Source organism: Diceros bicornis, chromosome 3, assembly GCF_020826845.1.
Source record: "Diceros bicornis minor isolate mBicDic1 chromosome 3, mDicBic1.mat.cur, whole genome shotgun sequence".
Lineage (NCBI taxonomy): Eukaryota > Metazoa > Chordata > Mammalia > Perissodactyla > Rhinocerotidae > Diceros > Diceros bicornis.
The window spans coordinates 96,497,000-96,518,034 of record NC_080742.1 but is presented as its reverse complement, the minus strand read 5'-3'; the positions used below and the strand labels follow the sequence as shown (position 1 = coordinate 96,518,034).

General features: G+C 49.2%; 2 protein-coding genes across 2 annotated transcripts; one reads left to right on the top strand and one right to left on the bottom strand.

Moving 5' to 3' along the window:
* Positions 1–761: 761 nt before the first annotated feature.
* TMEM176A (transmembrane protein 176A) lies at positions 762–4,303 on the bottom strand. Its single transcript, XM_058533110.1, has 6 exons — positions 4,121–4,303; positions 3,417–3,524; positions 2,207–2,263; positions 1,817–2,035; positions 1,173–1,283; positions 762–803 (listed from the first exon to the last, which is right to left on the bottom strand). The coding sequence occupies exons 1-6, from the start codon at positions 4,301–4,303 to the stop codon at positions 762–764; spliced, it is 720 nt and encodes a 239-aa protein (XP_058389093.1).
* A 970-nt stretch (positions 4,304–5,273) lies between these two features.
* TMEM176B (transmembrane protein 176B) lies at positions 5,274–13,249 on the top strand. Its single transcript, XM_058533125.1, has 8 exons — positions 5,274–5,337; positions 5,684–5,747; positions 8,538–8,749; positions 10,496–10,606; positions 10,967–11,023; positions 11,264–11,494; positions 12,430–12,549; positions 12,937–13,249. Exons 3-8 carry the CDS (start codon positions 8,546–8,548, stop codon positions 13,027–13,029), a joined length of 816 nt encoding a protein of 271 aa, XP_058389108.1. The 5' UTR covers positions 5,274–5,337; positions 5,684–5,747; positions 8,538–8,545; the 3' UTR covers positions 13,030–13,249.
* Positions 13,250–21,035: the final 7,786 nt, after the last annotated feature.

Below are 21,035 nucleotides of genomic sequence, written 5' to 3'. Positions count from 1 at the left end.
TCTGAATTCATGCTCCTACTTCTATTATGGCCTGTTCAGGTTAGCCATGAATTAAAAAATATCTGACTCATATTTTATCCTGCAGTTTTAGATGTCTTTTTCATGGGACAATTATTCAGGGTTTTATTTCATCATAGTGTTGGATATTCTTCCTTTAAAAAAATGATTTCCAAAATGATTGCATCTTGGTGTTATGTTATCTATCTTTTTAATATTTCCAAACAGTCAAAATAAAAAATCCAATTCTCACATTGCCAAGCATTCACCCTCTTAAATCAGAATTGTAGGGGTGTGGCTCAGAGTCTCAGCTCCCTTCAGCCTTTGTACCCTGGCATTTGGACCTACAGTCCCAGGACCAACCTCAAAGAGAGTCTATTTTCAGGGCTAGCAACTCTAGTCCTAGATGGGAGGCTGGGAGTGGGAAGAGCTTCGTAGGTTTGCTATTGGCTCGTTCTCCACTGCCTCCCTCAGCCAAGAGAAATTCCCTGGAATAACTAAGCAAGAAGCTGGGAGCACCGACATGAGAATTTATTATCATCACTGCTCAGGAGGGCACATGAAGCGGGTCAGGTGGGTGAAGGTGAGCAAGAAATGGTGGGAGCCGCTATGATGGTTGGTGGGGCGGGGCAGTGGCCATGGCCATGACTGGGGGAGAAGGATAACTGGGGCTTTTCTCCAGTCGGGTTCTCCTTCCAGGAGTCAGATGCAGGGACGCCCGGTCTAGAAGGAGCTCCAGGCCTGAGTCCTCGGGAGAGGCATGGCTAGATCTCACTCACTCCCAGCAGTTTCTTCTGGTCTCTTTTCTAAGGGAGGAGGAGGGGCGAGACAGCCCGATGGGGAGAGAAAGCCCAAAATCTTTCCTCTAGGGCAGCTTAGTTCTGGAGCCAACCAGATCCAACATCGGCCTTATGACACCTGATGCAAAGAGCCCCAAGGTCCCACCATGGATATGGACTTCCCTGGCTCCTGGGGTCTTTGGCCTGGGGCCACCTGGTCAGGGATAGGTGCTCTCTGGGCCGGGCCACCACTGGAGTAGAAAGACAGGCACGATGCCTCTTGGTACTCACTGTAATGGGCCCTTTTCTCCTCCCCAAACCATCCACTCTCCATTCCCGTCTCCTCCAGACAGCCCTGCCACCCCAAGCATACAGACACATATGTTAGGGACACACCTCCTTAGGTCGGAGTCTTCTCCAGCAGTACAGACACAGGGGGGCCAGAGATGCCAGAAGGAGCAGAACCCAGACACCCAACAGCGTGGCCCAAACGCTTATGAACAGGGCCTGGGGACAGAGGAGCAACACCAGAGTGACTGTTGCCATCTGTGCTCTGTCCCTATGCTCATCCCCAACAGTGTCTATCTTTACCCTTCATCCCCAAGTCTGTGGCTTCTGGAGGGGGCTGAGGAAGGAGCCCTGTGTTGGGGCTGGGCAGGGGGCAGTGCGGTCAGTGGGTCTAGTGTGCAGAGAGCAGCCAGGAGCCCCTCTCATCAGGCCTCAGCGTCCTCATCGGAACAGTGACGGGCTTGGGCTGTGATCTGATTCCCGACAACCCCAAGACTCAAGAGGATCAAGGGAGAACTCGCATTTAACGCCTTTGCAGCACTTCGCACACTTGCAATGTTGGCTCATTTATTATTATTTCGCTGTTTGTATTTCCCACTAGTCTGTTTTGTTCAATGCCACATCTGTGGTGACAGCAGTCAAGTTGGGGCAGAATAGGTGACACTATTTTTGATGGACAGCCTTTCTCTTGTCCACCATCTGGGCCCTCCCTGCCCACCGCCTGCTGCCACCCCTTCCCCTTCCCCACCCACCTTTAGCATGTTTAAGTAAGAGAGGCACAGGTGCAGCCTTCTGACTTCTTCTGGACTTGGAGTGTGGGGGGGCATGGTGGGCCAGCTTCCCGAGGGAGAGATATCACAGATATAGTCTCTAAAATGAAAGCGATACTCATAGAAATTATCAGCCCCAAGGACGACAGCAGCAGTGGCCGTGGAGAAAGCTGCCAGGGCGAGCAGTGTCCTCAGCTGGGCCTGATGAGGAGAGGAGGCAGAGAGAGACCTTGGTGATTCAGTCTCTCCTGGAGCCCAGCCCTGGGAAAAGACGGTGAGGCCCAGTGGAGCTGGCGTGTGATGGGGCAGAAGGCTTGGGGTGGCCTCCAGCTTCTGGGCCTAGTGTCAACCCCTGCCCTTCCCTGAACTCACCCAGTAGAAGCCACCCTGTTTCTCATAAATGAAGGCAACGGCTCCAGCCAGCACAGCCTGGGGAGAGATTGAAGCCGGAGCAGGGTTAGCACAGGACGGGCAGCCCCTCTGGCTTCTGTTTCCCTCTGTAACTGCCGCAGAGAGAACGACCACCTGCCGGCCCTTCCCCAGAATGTGCTATGTGGACCCAAGGTTCTGAGCTAAGCTTTGCTGTCTGTAGTAAGGTAATGGTGAAGGTGTTGAGGCCTGGACCAAACTCCTGAGGCTGTAGGACCTTCTGTTTTAGCAACATCGAAAAGTGTTCATGGTCAGGCCAGGTGTGAGCTCTCCTTCCCTTTTCCAAAACCTCTTTTTAAGCAACACCAGGTGCTTAATGAAAGTTCCAGGATGGTGGGGTGGAAGTCCTAGGTTGCTGGAGAAGCTCTCCCTATAGGATGGGTCTCCGAGCTGCCTCAGATCTAGGCACCTGTCCCCACAGTGCTCAGCAGCCCACTCAGCTGGGCTTACAGAATAGGAAGTTGGGTATGTCCTGGTGGATGGACTGATATGAATCCTGTTGGTAATTCTGTAAGTAATCCGTGGTTTGCCGTTGGGTGGTTGAGGATGATTACTTTTGGCCCCTCTCTCAATAAATATGTATGTGTCGCTGTTATTCTGAGTGTGGGTGTGCTAAAGGACTGCTCAATCCTACCATGACCTGCCCACCCAGCTCTTATTGCAGATTGCACACCCCACGTGTTGATATGAACCGCTGTCGTTCAGTGATACCCACTGGACTCCCACTGTTTGCAGGACTGCAGAGGGCAGTGGGAAACGAACCGCAGGTGACCCTTCCTTGTAGAGTATACACTCTCCAGCACAGTCTGCCTCCCCCATCTTAGCACAAGCATCTGGAGATGAGCTGGGTCCTAGAGCCTGAGTTGATACTTGCTGTTGAAGGTGGGGGAGGTGGCCAGCCTGGTGGGAGAAGGCCAGGGCAGGGAGCCAGGAGAGCTGGCTGGGTGGCTTTGGACACAGCACCACTTCCCTTGGCTATTTTCTCTTCTGTAGAAGCAGGGAATTGGCCATGATAACTCAGGGCCTTTTCGATTGCTAACATTCTACAGTACCGTGTGGATGGTGATGGTGCTGATGGCGATGGCCTGTCACCTCTGACAGCAGATCCATCTGCCCCTCCCGGGCCCGTCAACCACGCTCCGGCCTCACTCACCACAACCCCTGTCCAGATGGCAGCTCCCAAGTTACACAGTGGGGAGTAGAAGAAGTAGAGGAATCCTCCCAGGACCCCACTGAACACCCCCAGCACGATCTGCACCACCTGAAAGACGAAGAACTTAGGAACTTGACTCCCAGCTTCCTGGGCCCAGGAGCAACACTCTGCCTCCAAGTCTTGGGGTAGCTTTGAGGACCTGCCACTTCAAGTATTAAGAGTTAAAACCCATGAAAGAGAAAGAGAGAGGAGAGAGAAAGAAAGAGGGAAGGAGAGGAAAGGATGGAGGAGAGGATGGAGGGGAGGCAAGGGGAGTGAAGGGGAGGGGAGGGATGGAGAAGAGGGAAGAGGGGAGGGGAGGAGAGGAGGCAAGCCAGCCTATGCTGGTGTGGAGAGGATGGACTCAGGGTTCCACCAGCTAGGACTTTAAATGATCAGTAGGTCCTTCGCACCCCTTCAGCTCACAGCCTACTAGTACTCATGCTACCTACTAGAGCTTTTATTGAAAAGGCCAGTCAGTGAGGAAAAAAGCCAGAATAGAACACAGGAGAAACTGATTTCTAGTAAGAAGATAAAACTGGCTCAGTGTCCTATTCGGAGAGAGGCTGGTGGAGAGTGTGTGCAGCAAGAGGATGGGTCTTCCCTTTTCTGATCCAGGGAACCTCGTGCCCACTGGGCCGCATAAGGCAGGCAGCTCTACTCACCCAGGAGGCCACCAGCAGCCGCCTGCTGCCCAGGGTCTGGGAGGGGGACCGCAGCAGGGAGCACCCACTCAGCAGGAGCTTGGCCAAAGCTGACTCCTGGTGGATGTGCACGTCGATGTGGGTGGGCTGGGGGGCCCCAGGGGCCACCTCACCATGGTCTACCGTCCTCATGCCTGTGGACATCGTCTGGGAGGGAGGAACGGAGAGTCATAGAGGAAAAGTTGGCAGAAGGGTTTCATGGATTTCACTGGAATTCAGAACTAGTGGAGGCCCCTGGTCACAGAGCAGCATTGCTGGCCCTCTCTCCCGAGGGGTGTGGTGTCAGGACAGCCTGACTCTGCTGGGGCTGTGGCGACCACTGTGCCCACTGGAACCTCCCTCTTCACCCCACAGCTGCTCTGTCCCCTTGTCCTCCTCCCAGAGCCTTGGGGTCTGGACCAAGCAGTGCCCTGTATTCCTCACCTCTCCACCCAGCCGGCTCCTGTGATCACGGCCCACACCCTGGCTCTTCTCCTTGTCTCTGCTCCTCCAGAGCCCTCAAGCCACCCGACAGAACCCGAGTCCCAGCTGCCTGCTGAGCTTCTAGTGTAGCAGCTGCTGCCCAGCTGGGCCTGGGGACACCCCTCAGCCTCTAAATACCTCCCTCTCTGCCAATGGCCACTCAGCCCTGCACTGCCTGTTGAAGGACCCCCGCCCCCAATGAAGGACCGAGTTGTGGTTGGAGAGGGAGGTCAAAGGCCGGACTGACTTGGCATCAAACAGGGATGCACTTGGCTTGTGTTCTTGCCACCTTCCTTAGTCACATCTTCTACATGGTGGTTGGTGCCTCCCTCCCTCCCTCCCTCCCTAGTAAGTCCTGAGGGTCGAGGCTGCAGAGGCCTGTGAGGGGGCAGGATGGTGAATCCCATGGGGAGGGGCCCTGTGAGAAGGGTCTCTGGGAAAGGGCCACCTGGGCTGTGGGCCCGCCTCACCTGCTCTCTTCAGGGATCCGTGGCTGAGTGTGCGAGTAGGGAGGGCTGGGAGGATCTGAGCTGGAGATGAGGACCCGGCAGAAGCAGGAGGAAGTTGGTGGAGTGCCAGAAAGGGAAGGACAGAGGCGGGACTGGTAGGACTTAGCACGAAACTTCCCAGAACTCAGCTGGGCAAAGGGGTCCCTCTGGGGTTTTCCAGCTGCCGGAGGATCACTAGGCTCTGGTGCTGGAGAGTTTGGGGGCCAGGTGGGTGGCCTGGGAGATGTTGGAGCTGACCAGTCCTGGGAAACCCTATGAGGCTGTCCTCTCCACCACCCCGACCTGGGCAAGGCCTTTCTGAACAACAGTTTGCCTGTGCTGTGTGTGAGCCCCAATGTGTGTGTTGTCTGAGTAGGTACGAGTGTGCGAGTGTGTGTGTGGCTGTGTGTGTGTGCTCTGCCTTCTCCAGCCAGCCTGATTATCTGCTCAAGTCCGAACCCCCCGAGAGGGACCCCTTTGCCTCAGCTATTTTCTCGGATGTTGTGATGCTGAAGGTCAGGCCCTCATCCCTCCACTCCTTCCTTCGGCTCTTCTCCCTCCCACCCACCAGCAGGTCCTCAGATCCAGGCCAGCTCCTCCCAGCCCTGCTCTGCTCTGCCACTCCCAGGGGACAGCAGGTAAGCAGGGCCCTCACAGCCCTCACAGCTCCGTGGCCCCTTCCCCGGAGACTGCAGGACCCTTTCTCTCTTGAGGAGTCCCCAAGACAAGTCCCCAGAGCCTCCATCCTGGCTCAGAAGGTGCCATTCTCCCACATTCCTGGTTCCCATAGGCCTTGCTCGAGAGGGAGGGATGTTCTAGACAGAGGATGTGACCCTAGAAAAATGGCTGGGGAGGCAGGAGGGGCATGTGTCTGGCCCTGTCAGCCTGGCTCTCCGTCACACTCACCAGTGCCTCACGCCTTTATTCTGGGGCGGGGGTGGTGGTGGTGGTGGTGGTGGCTGAGGCTCAGGCTCCGGTGGTTTGGTGGTGAGAGGTCCTTTGGAGTGAAGCCGGAAGGCAGAGGGCCCAGGTCATTGCAGGATCCTGGTCCTCTCTCCTCTGCTCCAGGGCCACTGGGAGGAGCTGGGCAGAGAAGAGCATCCAGGGCAGCAGGGAAGAGCGCCACAGCCTGGAGTCAGGGTGGTGTGGGAGGGGAACCTTCGTGGGGCTGGCCTGGTTCAGAGGAAGAGCAGGAGGCTAGGCTGACCCAGCGGTTGGAGTGGAGTGGGGAAAGTGGTGGTACTCGGGGGGCTCACAGCGAGCTGCAGGCCAAGGCACATTCAGGGCTGCAACACGATGCCAACTCCTGGGCCCCAAGGGATGATCTGGTTGGAATCTGAGCTGGACTTCCTTGTGTGTGTCTGTGAACAAGTCTGAACCTCCTTGTGTGTCTGCAGAATTGTCAAACACCCGACATTTATACCTCAAAGGAGGCCAGGTAGGTGAGAGAGTGAAACTACTTTGAAAAGCACATAGAATACAGATGGGGAGACTACAGGATTGCTATTGTTGCTGTTGTTATCAGAATTGTCATTAATAATATTATGATTTAAACGACGGTAATTAAGTAGGATGCCCATTAGCATTCCCTATAGAGAATTTCTTCTGAAGCTAGGCTAGAATCAACCAAGTTGATTCTAAAGTGCATATGGAGAAGTAACCTAGCAAAAATGGCCATGAAAGAAAAAAGTAACGTGAAATAGCTTAACTAAATATTAAACGTATACTCATAATTAAAATTGTGGTGCATGACTCATCAGACCCACCAATGGGCAGAATATAAATACTCGAATAGACCTGAATTCCTAGGGGAATTTTGTTTTTGCTCAGGGGAGCATTTCAAATCAGCGGGAGAAAGAGGATGTATTCCACAAACAGAACATCCCCTTCAGAAGTTAACCATCTGAAAAAAAAAAAACCCAACCCAACTTGGATTCATATCTTCCAATTTACAAGATAAATTCCAGACAGATCGACATTCAAATGTGAAAACCAAAAGCATAAAACCACTTAGAAGAAAGCATGAAGAATTATTTTATAATCTTGAAATGGGAAAGTCCTTTTTAAGTATGATGTAAAACCCAGAAATCATAAAAAAGATTGAAAACTTTGATTATATAAGATACAAGCAAAGTCAAAAAATAAATCACAAATTGTAAAGAAATATTTGGAACTCATGTGTCACAGATAGTAATTTTTCAAATACACAGAGAACTCCTGTAAAGACGGAAATGAAACAAAGTAAAACAAGAAGGACGTAGGATATGAACAGAGAGCGCACAAAAGAAGAACTGAAAATGGCCCTTAAATGTGAAAAGATGGCCAACCTCACTTGTAATAAGAGAACTAAGAATTGAAACTATCCTGGAATAGTCACAGACAGCAGATCAGTGGTTGCCTGGGGCAGGGGTTGGGAGATTTACTCCGGAAGGGACATTAGGGAGCTTTTTGCAACATAGAGGTCTTCTATATCTTGATTGTAGTTGTGGTTGCACAAATGTACAAATTTGCCAAAACTCGTTGAGATGTACACTAAAAAGGGAACATTTTATTGCATAAAATTGATTAAAATCTACAATGGAATGTAATTTTCCTGATGTACATCTGAAAGAGATTAAAAAGTTTGCTGACACCTTCTGCTGGCCACGGGGAGGGGCAGTGGACATTTGACCTTCCTCCTGACTGTGAATTGCTTGGAGGTAGCTCCATGAGGGCAGTATCTATTAAAATACACATGTGCATTCCCATTCACCTGCCAATTCCACACAGTTTGTAAGAAAAAAGTAGATGTCTATCCATAGGGGACTGCTTAAAAAAATTCTGATGCAGTCATACAATGGCATGCTCAGTGGCTGTACAAATGAGAGAGGAAGCATCTTATGGACTGATGCAGGATTATTTTTAAACATGGTTCTATGAACAAATCATTGTGCAGAACAGTGTGTGTAGTATCCTGCCATTTGTGGGAAAACCAGAGGAGGAAATATCATTGTAGGATATGTAAGAAAATGATAATGTTATTTTCCGTCTGGAGGGCAACTAGGTGGCTGGGAGAGAAAGCCGGGAGAGAGAGCTTTAAATGTATACCTTTTTGTATCTTTTGAATTTTTTAACCATATGAAAGTATTATGTGTAATACACAGACTAAGTCACTGAAATAATTCACATTCCTTTCTTTGTCCAACCTGAGACCCAGACAAACTTTATCAGATCATTTTGGGGAAAGGTCCAAGAATATATGTGGTGAAAGACTCTGGAGGTGATTCGGCTTTGCACCCCAGATTAAGGTCACTGTGGCATTGATGCCTGCACTGGAAGGCCCTTTAGATCTTGACAAGGAGATTGTTTTCTCTCCTTTCACTGAAGCAACGTATTCCTTTCTGCCTTACCTCGTTCCCAGACCTCAGTTCTGTACGTCTTCTCCCCAGCAGGCAGGATGACCCAAACCATGGTGACTGTGAATGGAGTCGATGTGGCCTCTGCGCCGTCCCAGCCCACCCACATCAACATCCACATCCATCAGGAATCAGCTTTGGCACAACTGCTAAAAGCTGGAGGTTCCCTGAAGGAGCTCCTTTTCCGCCCTGGGGACAGTGGCCCTTCCAAGGCCAGGATAAGCTATGGGCAGTTGGCCCTAGGGGTAAGAGAGGGGCTGGAGAGGTGAGTTAGGGAGGTGCCACAGAGGAGGACCCTCTCCTTCCTCAGTAGGATGCAAACAGGGAAAATGGGTTGAATCCCAATGAGAATTCACTATTTATATCCCATCTTGTTTGGGAAAAGAAGGTTTTGGAAGTTTCCCCACAGAAGATTGGATGGAAAGGGATGATGGACTTCTTTGGTGCAGGGGGGCAGTCTCAGCCAGAGGTGGGGGATAGGTGAAAGAATCCCTGTTAATTCAGTTTAGTGGAACCCACGTGGACTGAGGGCCTGCAGAGGCAAGGCAGTAGGCTAGGCACCTCAGGAAGAACTGTGGGAAGAATCACTAGGCTACAACCTAAAGGTGCTCAGCATCCATCAGAAGGGATCAGGCAACTACACAAATGCCTAGAATTAAAGGTAGATCAGGTGATGCCCTTGGGAGGCAGGACAGCATCCTGCAGGAGTTGGTCTGAGCCAGACCTTTAGTAGAGACGGAGTGGGTTTAGACATAGAGGTGGAAGATGGAAGAAAAGGAATTCTAGGTTAAGAGAATGGCAGGTGCAAGGGCAAAGAAGCCAGAAAGCACAGGGCAAGTTCCATCAGAGTAAAGAGAATGGGACTCATGGCTGATTAGACTGAATGGAGACCAGGGCTATATTGCCGAGAGCCTTGAGTGATGAGGTGAGGAGTCTGTCCTGAATCAGCTGCGATAGCAGGAAGGCTGTGGACGGATTATGAGTAGGAACCTGGGCTTTAGGCTGCCTCACAGCTAGAAGGTGTCCAGGTAAGAAGTATAGAGGGTCTGTTCCTGCGTGGTCAGAGCAGAAATGAGGAGGAAAGAGAGGAGTCCAAATCCTTTGTGGATAGGGACTCCATGACTTGGGAGAGAATGGGCTTGGGGTACAAGGGAGGAGAGGAGTCCAAGAACGTGGTAAGTTTTGGAGTGTGGGTGACCAGGAGATTGGAGCCCTGGAAGTCAGGAAAGGCAGACATTGGGGGTGTCAGTGGGGGGTGGAAAGTGGATGTGACGAATCTGAGATGCTAGCAGGACATGCAGGTGGTGATGTCCAAGAGGCTGTGATAGCTGGATTCTCCAGGAAGCAGATGCTGTGTCCGAGTTAGGTGTGCAAAACGTCTATTGGGATGTAACATCTATGAAACGAAAGGGAGGGAGCAGGGTTGGGCAGGGGGAGACCTCAGACCACGATGCAGGCCAGACAAGGTCTCTGTCAGCCCAGTGGGGAGCTGCAGAGCAAAGACTTCCCTTACAGGAGCTCTATGTTGGGTGGAAATGGCCCTCGTACACTGCCTCGCTTAACCATTGGCTGGGCAGCCATCCCCAAAGGGTGTGCCCTTGGCTTGAAAGATGATACGGTCCTTGAAGGAGCTGACCTACAGTGGCAGCTAACCACACTCCTTTCTTGGAGGGGAGTCTTTTTGGCCCATCCCGGATAGGATGTTAGGATTCTCAAGGGAGAATGAGGAGAAAAAAGTGAAAATCATCAGGCAGAATGACAAAGTGTGGTATTTAGGAAAAAGTAGTGAAGGATGAAAGCTTGGCATGTCAGAGGGATAGGGGAGAATAGGACATGCTGCTTCATGGATGTTAAGGGAACAGAACCTTCCAGAATCAGAGCTGCAGAGAGGTCAAGGCAGAGGAAAAGGAGAGGAAAGCCACTTAAGTGGGAGCTGGGCAGTGGCTCTTGGGGCTTGTGGGCTCGTGGGAAGGTCTGGTCCTGTCTTGCAGGTGACCCAGATATTGCTGGGGGCTGTAAGCTGTGTGTTTGGAGTATTTCTGTACTTTGGACCCTGGACTGAGCGGCGTGCCTCAGGCTGCGCCTTCTGGGCAGGGTCTGTGGTGAGTAAGGAAGGGGCTGTGAGCTCAGTGGGAGGCAAGTCGTTGGGCAAGGAGAAAGGTCCTTTGGATCTGGGTCAGGGATTTGGGAAGAGACCAAAGGCCCAGAGTCCAAATGCCCTTTACCATGAGGAAGCTGCCTTAGGGGGCGGGCAAAACCCTTTCACTCTCCATTTTCTTCTTTAAGGCAAGGTTAGGAGAGTGAGGCAGTTGTAATGGAGTCCTGTCCATATGCCAGGTTCCTCTGCCTGGCCCTGGGATCCTGCTTCCAATTGGCTCTTCTGGGAACTGTTCGGGGAAGGGTGATGGAGATCATTTTAGGAGAGTAAATTGGAGGACTTTTCTGGTGTCTTCTCTTCCCAGGCTATTACAGCAGGAGCAGGGGCCATTGTCCATGAGAAGCACTGGGGCAAACTTTCAGTGAGTCTTGGGCATCCTCTGTCCTTCACCTTGTCCTCTGCCCCCTCCTCTGTCTCAGTTTTTCTGCTCTACTTTTCTGTCTTCTCCCCTTTGGTTCCCAGTATCCTGGGATCCTTCCTGGCAGCGGGGGGAGGTTTTCCTGGGTCAGGAAGCTGGAGAAGAGGGGACAGGTTTGAGGCCAGGACCCCATGGCTCTGCCATCAACAGAGGAAGTCTGCAGTCTGAACATCTCTCTTTTAGGGCTGGGTATCAGGTCTGCTCACCCTGGCTGGTGTTGCCACGGCTGTTTCTGCTGTTGTCCTCTGTGTGAACAGCTTAACCTGGCAAAGCGATGGCTTCTTCTACATCGACTCAGTGTGTGACAGCCCAGTCCCTGCCTCCACAACCACTGGGTACACATGGTTGCGGCAAAGAAGCTACCGCTCCAGCTGGAGTGAGGATAATTGCAGAGTGTACATGCGAATGCTGATGGTGAGAATGGAGAGTCCAGTCTTCTAGGGACTCATCACAACCTTTTGTTCCCAAGGAATTGGGGCACTGGAGGGCAGATATGTAGGCTCTTTGCGCTTGGACCTCATCCTAGGTCTTTGGTTCAGGAGGTTTTAACTTAGGCTGAAGACATTTCTCAGACCTTAATGACGTGAAGATTCCCTGAATCAAAGGGAATGAGGGGCAAAGAGGAGACATTTAAGAGAGGATATTGTGGGCCACTGTCTGTCTTTCCTGGTGTGTGGGTGTTCTAGTTACCTATTGCTGCATAACACACCACCCCGAAGTGTAGTGGCTTAAAACTACAATTTGTTATTATTTCTCACATTCTGTGGATTGACTGGGCTCAGATGGGCAGTTCTCACTTGGGTCTTCTCATGCAGTTCAGATGTCAATGGGGGGTGAAGTCATCTGAGGCCTCAACTGGGCTGGACATCCAAGATGGCGCACTCCATGGCTGGGAGCTCAGCTGGGGCTATCAGCCAGAGGGCCTACGATGGCTTCACTATGTGGCTTGGGCTTCTCGTAGCACAGCAATTAGGTTCCAACAGGGAGCATCGCACTGTAAGCATTCCAAGAGGTAGGAAATGGAAGCTGTCAGGCCAGTTAAGGGCTACCCCGGTAATTGGCATAGTGTCACTTCTGCTGTATTTTATTGGTCAAAGCAGTCACAGGCCCTTCCAGATACTAGGGGGTGGAGAAATAGACCCCACCTCTTCACAGGCGGTGTAAGGTCACATTGCAGAAGAGCAGATGGGGTGGAAGCTGTGGCTGCCCAAAGAGTTGGAAACTGCAATCTGCTTGGAAGTAGTTAGTTGGACAGAGTCTGATACCTGGTTGGGTTGGTAAGGTGGTAGTAAGAGCAGAATCAGAGGAGTGGACTCCTGACTATATCGTTTTTCTTCCTTTTTCTCCAGAACTTGTTCCTAGGAATTCGTGCTCTGCTCCTGGCTGTCTGTGTCCTGCAGGTCGTTGTATCCTTGGCTTCCCTGGGCATGGGTCTTCGAAGCTTTTGTGGCCAGAGCGCCCGGCCCCTGGTGAGCTGTCAGGGGGGCACTGGGTAAAGAGTGGGAATGGTTGGTGAGGTTCTGGGAACAGGGAGGAGCAGTGGGGCCAGGCACGCTGCTTAGCAGAGTCACGCTTGATCTCAGCCACTTGCCAGGGCTCGGCTCTTCCTTTTGCTGTCTGGGGAATGTGACCCCATCACTGCGTCCTGAATTAACTTCCACCCTCTGCCTCTCCTCGCTGTCCTTTACTCTCATTTCCCCACTTTCCCCTCCTTTCTGTCCTAGATCTTTGTCTAGCTCCCCTTCTGCTGTCACCTTTTCCTTCCCCTTCTTTCCTTTTCCTGATTTCAAGTTCTATGAAGCTAACTCTGCCCCATCCTTTTCCCCCAAAGAATCGATTTCTCCCTGTTTTTTCAGGATGAGGAAGTGTCAGAGAAGAAGCTCCTGGAGGAGAATTCAGTGCCTCCCTCCCCCTCCAAGGAGAAGACCACGGCTGCCGTCATCGTGTGAGCTGCCCAAGACCCTGCCTGGACCGCCGCATGTCCCTGCAGAGTAGCCCAGGGCGCTCCTCAGGGCCCCTCACTGCCCTGTCCCTCACACTTGCCTCTCCTTTGGCCACTGTCCAGTACCTCCTCTTCTCCCTACCACCCTCACTCATTGTTCCCACTCCAGTGTCCTCAGTTCAAGGAACAGGTATTGTCACATCTTTACTCAATGCTAATTAAACAGAAACAACCAGGAAAATAATTTTGCACAGAAAGGATGTAATCTCCCTTTGTTTTTACACATGGCGTGCTGTGAAAGGCCCGTCTTTGTTGTTGGTGTGGATGGGATCAGACGAGAGCTGATTTATCACATGGAAACAAGGTCCCAATAAGACTAAATTTAATTATGTTCTGCTCTATATCCCAAGTGGCAAAACTCCTTGTTATGATTTCCTTCCGTTCAATGTAAAGTGAAAAAAACTCTCATATGCTTAGAACCTTTTAGAGACAGTCTACTAAGATTGTCTTTAGGCATCTACAACCTTGACTTGTATTTACAGAACTATGTGAAGTGTGGAACAAGATTTCTCCCTCCCTCCCTCCCTTCTTTCTTTCTTTTTTGTAGTAATTAGTGTTGGTTTTCTCTCTCTCTAAACACACACACACACACACACACACACACACATCTGTTATTCTTCACTGTCGTTGTAAATGATATGCTCAATTTGTTTTTTACTTTTTGCATTTTCTTCATACATATATAAATATATAATATAAGTGTATAGATGTAAGCATTTCTAGAGGGTAAGAAAACAGGTTATGGTCTGTAGAATTAAGAAGTGAGAGTGATTCTGGCTTTTTTCTAATTCCACCGTAGTGAGCAGCCTTGCATCTTCATGATGAAATCTCTGTGAGGTAGGTTTTGTTACTTAGCAGACCAACAGGAGAGGAACTGGTCAAACGAAGCTGACTGGCTCAGAGCCCCACCTTTACCCACTGCACAATACTGCCTCAGGGGCTGAGCCGAGCAGTGCAGAGGTGCTGCAGTGAGTGAGGCCTGGCCCCACGCGTGGAGGGCCTTCATCTCTCTCTCCAGGGCTCCTCACCCGTCTAGTCCTGAGATAGAGGTTTGTAAATAAGCTTGTGTAATAAAAGGTGACAGAGACAAGGCAGAAATATGTTCAGAGTATTGGGCAGTAAACGGAGGTATTGGACAGGGGTTGGCAAATTACGGCCTGAGAGTCAAATCCCATCTGCCACCTATTTTTGTAAATAAAGTTTATTGAAACACAACCATGCTCATTTGTTCACACATTGTCTACGGTACAAGGGCAGAGCTGAGTAGTCTCAACAGAGACTGAATGGCCCACAAGGCCTAAAATATTTACTACTAGCCCTTTTACAGAAGAAGTTTGCTGTCCTCTGGTGTAGGGGGTGGAGGGATGGCTGGTTCTACTGGGTGGTTGACAGGAGCCTATGTTGTTGCTGCTGCAGGTGTGAATCTGCCCCTGATTCACTGGCCTGCAGCCTGGGCAACACGGGGAGCTTGCGAGAGCTGCAGATGCTCTGCCCTAGCCCAGACCTGCTGAATCAGATTCACACTTTCACAGGATCTGCAGGGGCTTCACGTGCTCAGCATGCTCTGAGAAGCATGGGTTTATGTAATCACATCCAGGCGGCTTGCCAGGGAGAATTCAGATGTTCAGCAAGCTCCCTTGAATTTAATCTCTTTGTTTTAATTCTTTTTATGAGCTTGCTAACCTTAGAGTTTTAAAAAGGAATTTTAGTGATAAGAAACACAAACCCAAGATGCTGGTAAGAGAAGGCATCTTTACTTTCCTCCTTAGCTTAAGATGCTGTTAATTTCCGTGCTTCTGTGTTTCTCAACCAATCCTTTTATGGCCAGATCAGATAGAAATTCTTTTCATTTCTCATTCTGGTGAACAAATGTCAACGTGAGTTTTTTTTTGTGGTTGTTGCATGAAATGGTCTGACTCTTACTGTCAGAGTCTGGCAACTTCTTTTTTTTCCCCTGAAGTGTCTAAGCTTCTGAGGCAAGGTGGCCTCCATTCTATCTGACCCCCCTAGCCTCCCCAGCAACCCTCTTCTCACCCTGTGAATGACCTTGGAAGTTTCTGAATCTTTGTTTTCCTTTTCTGTAGGAAATTGGATGTCACACTTCTCTCCCCTGGCTTTTGTTTACTTAGAAAACCCGACAGCTATTTGTCCGTTTGCACAACTCAGTCTTGGTGGCGAAGCTGTCTATACACAATGAAAGGACTTAATGGCCCTAACATGGGGTCAGGCAAATCATCCCAAACCTATTTATATGTAATATATTTATTGAAGGATTTAAAACCATACAGAGTATAAACAGGAAATGGTTCTATTTTTCTTTTCTAATCACTGCTCTTAACTGTGTTTTGTCAACTCCCCATTTCCCCATTGGATACTGGGTCCTTTAACATCAGGACCAGATTCCAGATTCCACAACTTGATCATTAAAAACGTCTCAGGTTTGGTGTTCAAGACCCAGTCCTATTCATTTCCGAAACTGCCGTCATCAGAGCTTGGACCCCCCTCCCGGGGCTGAGAGGCTGCTTGGACTGGGAGGGGCGGGAAAGGGGTGTGGTCTGGATGTGGGGCTCCTCCGCCATTCCTTTCCTGCTGCTCCTCGCTCGTACTCCGGTTGGGACAGGGAAGAGGGACGAAGGGCAGGGCTTCCTTGGTGCCTGCTGCAGGAGGCAGCGGAGGGGATGGGAGTCGGGGATTTCTCGTCTCGGCCGAGATCCGGCTGATGTCCGTGGCCTTTGCTGACGTGGTGTGGGTGGTGGTTATTCTCCTTGCTCAATCTGAGAGGCACCTGGGAATTACCCTGCCGTCCGCTCCGTTGGCTGCCTGGATCAATCGGAGAAACTTCATGGAAAAGTACAGACTTCCTGACTTACGATGGTTTGCCTTAAGATTTTCCGACTTATGATGGTTGGAAAGCGATACACAGTCAGTAGAAACCGTCCTTCGAATTTTGAATTTTGCTCGTCTCCTGGGCTAGCGATATGCGCTCCGATCCTCTGGTGATGCTGGGCAGAGCAGCAGCCGCAGCCCCCAGTCAGCCCCGGATCACGAGGGTGAGCACCCGCTGCACTCACAACCATGCTGGACCCACGCAACCGTTCTGTTTTCACTTTTAGCACGGTATTCAGTAAATTACATGTCATTCAACACTTTATTATAAAATAGGCGTTGTGTGAGATGATTTTGCTCAACTGTAGGCTAATGTAAGCGTTCTGAGCACGTTTAAGGTAGGCTGGGCTAAGCTACGATGCTCAGTGCTTGGGAGGTTAGGTGTAGGAGATGCATTTTCGACTTTCTGTATTTTCAACTTACGATGGGTTAACTGGAGGTGGGTGGAGGAAGCTCTGTATAGCCAAAGGAGAGAACTGTGAAATGGGGGGAAGGGGAGGGCTTTCCTGGGGGGAGAATATTCATCTACTCTTTCTTGCATCTGCAAGGCCCAGTCTCTCTTCAGAGTTGTTTCAGTGGATGGAATAAGGCCCCATTGCCCCCAACTCCACAAAGAATGCCCTGGAGCTGCAGATCCAAAGAAGTGCTTTCAACAATTTGCAATTAAGTTTTAGGAAAAACCGTCAACTTTGTTTAAAAAATTCCTTCTGAAGTAGGAAGGAGACGTTATAAGGGTTCCTTTTCACCACTAGGTGCTGCTATGAACTTCAGCATTTACCGGTTTAGTTTATTTCTCCCTCTTCCCCTCTTCACACCGCCACCCCCACCCCACTCCTCATTCAGGCGGATTTCTATTTTTTTAACGGATTCCTTGAAATCTTTTTTTTTTAAACATGTGCACTTAACTAAACAAATTCTAATGGTAATCCTTATCCTCTATCTGGAAATACAGTGCCTTCAGAATGCTCCTTGTTATATGATATTCTTGTCTGGAATTTTAGGTCTATCTTGATTTATTTTAACCACACAGATTATTTTAATTTCTTCATGTACTCAATGTTTGTTTAGATTTGCATATGTTTTTATTAAGTAAAAAGCTCTCCATTTCTTCTTAATAGTGAGCACATGGCCCAAGCTGGTCACATGAGAATAAATCTTAGGGCTACCAGAAAAGGCTCTTGCTTTTTACGCTGAACTTGAACCTGGAAGGACCTGAAGCTGGAGCTGTAGCAGCCATATTGCCCCCGTGAGCGGCCCACCTGGAGCTGCCGCAGCCCACCCCAGGAGCTTGAGAATGAAGACGACTGTGGAAGTCAGAGCTGAGAGATGGGAAAACCACTCCCGATGATACAGCTTGAGCTCTGCATTCAGCAGTGCCTGAAGCCAGGTGCACTCTTGACCATTTCAGTATGTGACCAAAAAATAATCTTTTGCTTAAGCCACTTGCAGTTGAAAGAGTTTTAATTCATAGGCTGAAAGACTGGGATATGGTAACTGGCATTTAAATTAGTTGCCCAGGAATCTCTAGGTCTCAGATCCTGGAGTGCTGCACTCAAAGCGTCCTGAGCTGGGTGCTGTTTCTGGGAGTGAAGCCAGGTGTGCTTGCTTGGTTGCTGTTACATGGTGGGATAAACATCATAGTTCTGGGGAAAGATCACACGTGCACCAACGCGACTCCACACTGTGCTATCACCATTCTCCAGATTTACCACTCCCTTGTCAGCGAATTTGGGTTACAAAACATATGTGCAGCAGAACAGATGGCATATATTGTTTGCAATGTATGAAAATACACACATGCATATATATGTAATTATATGCATATTTATTTATTTATATATGCCTAGGATAGTTTTGGAAGAAAACACCAAAACTTGAGTGCTTCAGGGAGGGAAATTGAGCATCTAGGAGATGAGGTAAGAGGGAGACTTTTCACTGTATACCCATTCGTATGTTTTGAATATTCTCTAATCAGAAAAGTAATTTAAATCATTAAAAACCTTTTAGAAAATTGAAGGAAGACTTCCCCTAGATCTTTTGTATCCTCTCTAAGCCAGCATCTGTCTGGCTTCATCACTAACCCTATCTGCTTTTGTCATTTTACTTCTTAAAAGCGAGACTGCCTGACATCCTAGGGTCCGTGGAATGATCTGGCATACGCAGAGAACCCAGAGTACAGCCAGGCCCAAGGCAAAGAGCACAAAAGCTCATACATCACAAAGAGCCCTTCTCCAAATTGATTGAGCAATCTCTCTGGGAGAGCTGAGATTTCAAGCAGGGCTGTGACACTGCAGAGAAAGTCCCCTTTTCTGGCTGTTTTGGGAGTTGAGAGTCTCTGCCTGATAGACAAGAGTCCCTAATGAGACTCCTGAGGAGGGAGGAGGCCCAGGGAAGGTCTCCACATGGGCAGAGGCAGCACACTCAGGCTGCCTCCTCCTTCTTTTGTAAGAAAGAACAGAAAGCCAAGGATGGCCAGGTACGTGAGGGAAGTAGAACGGTAACTGAGCTGCAGAAAAACAGACCCTAAGAGAAACAGAAGGGAAATGAAGAGCATTCAAATAGCCCCTTGAGCAAGATGAAGACTGCAGAACTATATGGCATCTACCAGCAATAAGAACATGCTAGGTACAGAGGCAATTAGAAGACAAGAGTTACTTAGAGATTAAAAATATAGTTCTGAAGTTAAAAAAAGCCCAAAGAAAAATCTAGAACATAAAAGAATGACAAAGAGAAAGAGGCATGAAATATGAGAGACAACAGCAGAGTGAAAGAGGACAATCCCCAGGGCCACAGGTCTGTCATGCGACATCCACTAACGGGAGGGTCTGAAAGAGAGAACAGGGAAAGGACTGGGGAGGAAACATCAAGAAAAAGACAATTGCATGGAGTTAAGGAAAGGCTTTAATTTGCAGAACGAAAAAGCCCAGTTAGTGGCAAGCACAAGAAATAGGAAAAAATTTACTGTTTCACACTCAGACGCATCTCCATGGAATTTCAGAGCACCAAGGACAAGGAAGCCAGCCCTGGTGGTCTAGTGGTTAAGATTCGGGACTCTCACTGCCACGGCCAGGGTTCATTTCCTGGTCAGGGAGCCACACCACCCGTCTGTCAGTGTCACACTGCAGTGGCTGCATGTTGCTGTGATGCTGAAAGCTGTGCCACCAGTACTTCAAATTCCAGCAGGGTCACATGTGGTGCACAGGTTTCAGCAGAGCTTCTAGACTAAGACAGACTAAGAAGAAAGACCTGGCACTCACTTCTGAAAAAGTAGGCCTTGAAAACCCTCTGAAATAGCACTGGAAGGTGAGAAGATGATGAAAAGACCGGATAGCATTCTGCTCTGCTGTACTCAGGGTCACTAGAGTCAGAATGGGCTTGATGGCACTAACAACTAACAGTAGAGGGTAAGGAAAAAATGCCAAAGCTGAAACAACAAACAACAACAGAAGCAACTAGGCCCTCACAAAGGTAGAGGAATCAGATCAGCATCAGACCTAATATAAGCTGGAGGACGAATGGAGCAAGGGCTTCAGAATTTTGAGAGAAAATGATTTTGAACTGGGATTTTTAAACGCAGTCAATCCAGCTATTGAATGAATGGGCAGAAAAAAAGAATTTTTTTTCACAGTCAGGAATTCAGAAAGTTTGCCTCTCGCACACCTTTTTTATGATAGATATTTGAAGGTTCACACTGGCAAAACTAGGGAGAAAGCCAACCAGAGGAGAGATGGGCCCTGACCCAGAAGAAGAGTGAGGGGAGTGGAGGTGGCAGCAGGTGGGAGGTGGTGGGAATGAGGAAGGAAGGGTGGGGTGAAGACACCCTCCTCTTCCATGGGAGAAGCTAGAAATAGTCACTACTGTTGATGGAACAAAAAAGACAGGTATACATAGATACAGTAGGTGTCACTGGCTGAAAAAAGTAAAAATTGCAAAGAAAACTCAAAAGTAACTTAGAAAGGGGATATATTTACTTGAATTACACATCAATAAGTCCTAAAACCACATTGTGCTAATGTGCACCAACACTACCCGTAGATGAACAGAAATATTCAATTTTGATTAATTCTCTTGGGACAACTTTTCCAAACACTGATTGCTTTTGCTGCTTAGCATCCGTTCCCGCTCTTTCTAGGAACAAGCCTGTGATTCTCCTCTGCAAACACTCTTCCTACACTCCCAGTCCCTGTGCTGTCAGTGACTCGAACTGCACCCTCTCTCACCCCAGGGACTTGGAGGTTAGCGTGCTATCTGGGCTCTCGATGCATCCTATCCATGCATCCTATCCCCGTGGCCGCAGTGGTGGGTTTAGGGATGGGCTTGTGATCCAAGCCTGTCCCACAAGAATCAGTCCTGGAATTACTGTTGGAATGGTTGGAAAAAGAAGTTCTTTTTCTTCTTGAGTTGCTAGCTGTAAAAATAATGTAAGCTGGCGCGCTGCAGCTCCTCGTGGAGGGAGCCTGTCTCACAGAAACTAACACAGCAAGCAGTGCTGAGAGATGGAGGAAGCAGGGAGAGAGGAAGAGGAGGAGGAAGAGGAAGTAGAAGAGGAGAAAGGGAAAGAAAGGGCAGCGGGAGGGGAGGGGAGAGTGGAGGAGGGAAAGAGAGGTGAGGAGAGAGAGAATGGAGCAATGACTGAAACTAGATATGTCCCTGGGCTTTTTGTTATGTGAGGTGATAAATTTCCTTTTTTGCTTAAGCTGGTGTGAGTTGAACTTCTGTTACCTGCAACAGAAAGGGCCCTGACTGATTCAATAGCTTACTTAGAACTAGAAACAAAATCATAAAAGTAGCAAGAATGTTGCCAAGCACGCAGCACAGGCAAAGCTGACTGTAACTGCGGAAAGTGGACCCAAAACTCAGAAAAACACACAAAAATTTGCAAAAGCATCGCAAGTTCCAGAGAGTTATCCAAAGATATCCATTCTTGATTCTGGGGCTGGACATAATTGCTTACAAGTGGGGAAAAAGGGTCTAAAAAACAGCAGCTATCATGCACAAATTGTAAAAATGTGTAAAACTAATACCTGGAAATAGTAATTTTTCACATTTTTCCATATTTTTTATTGT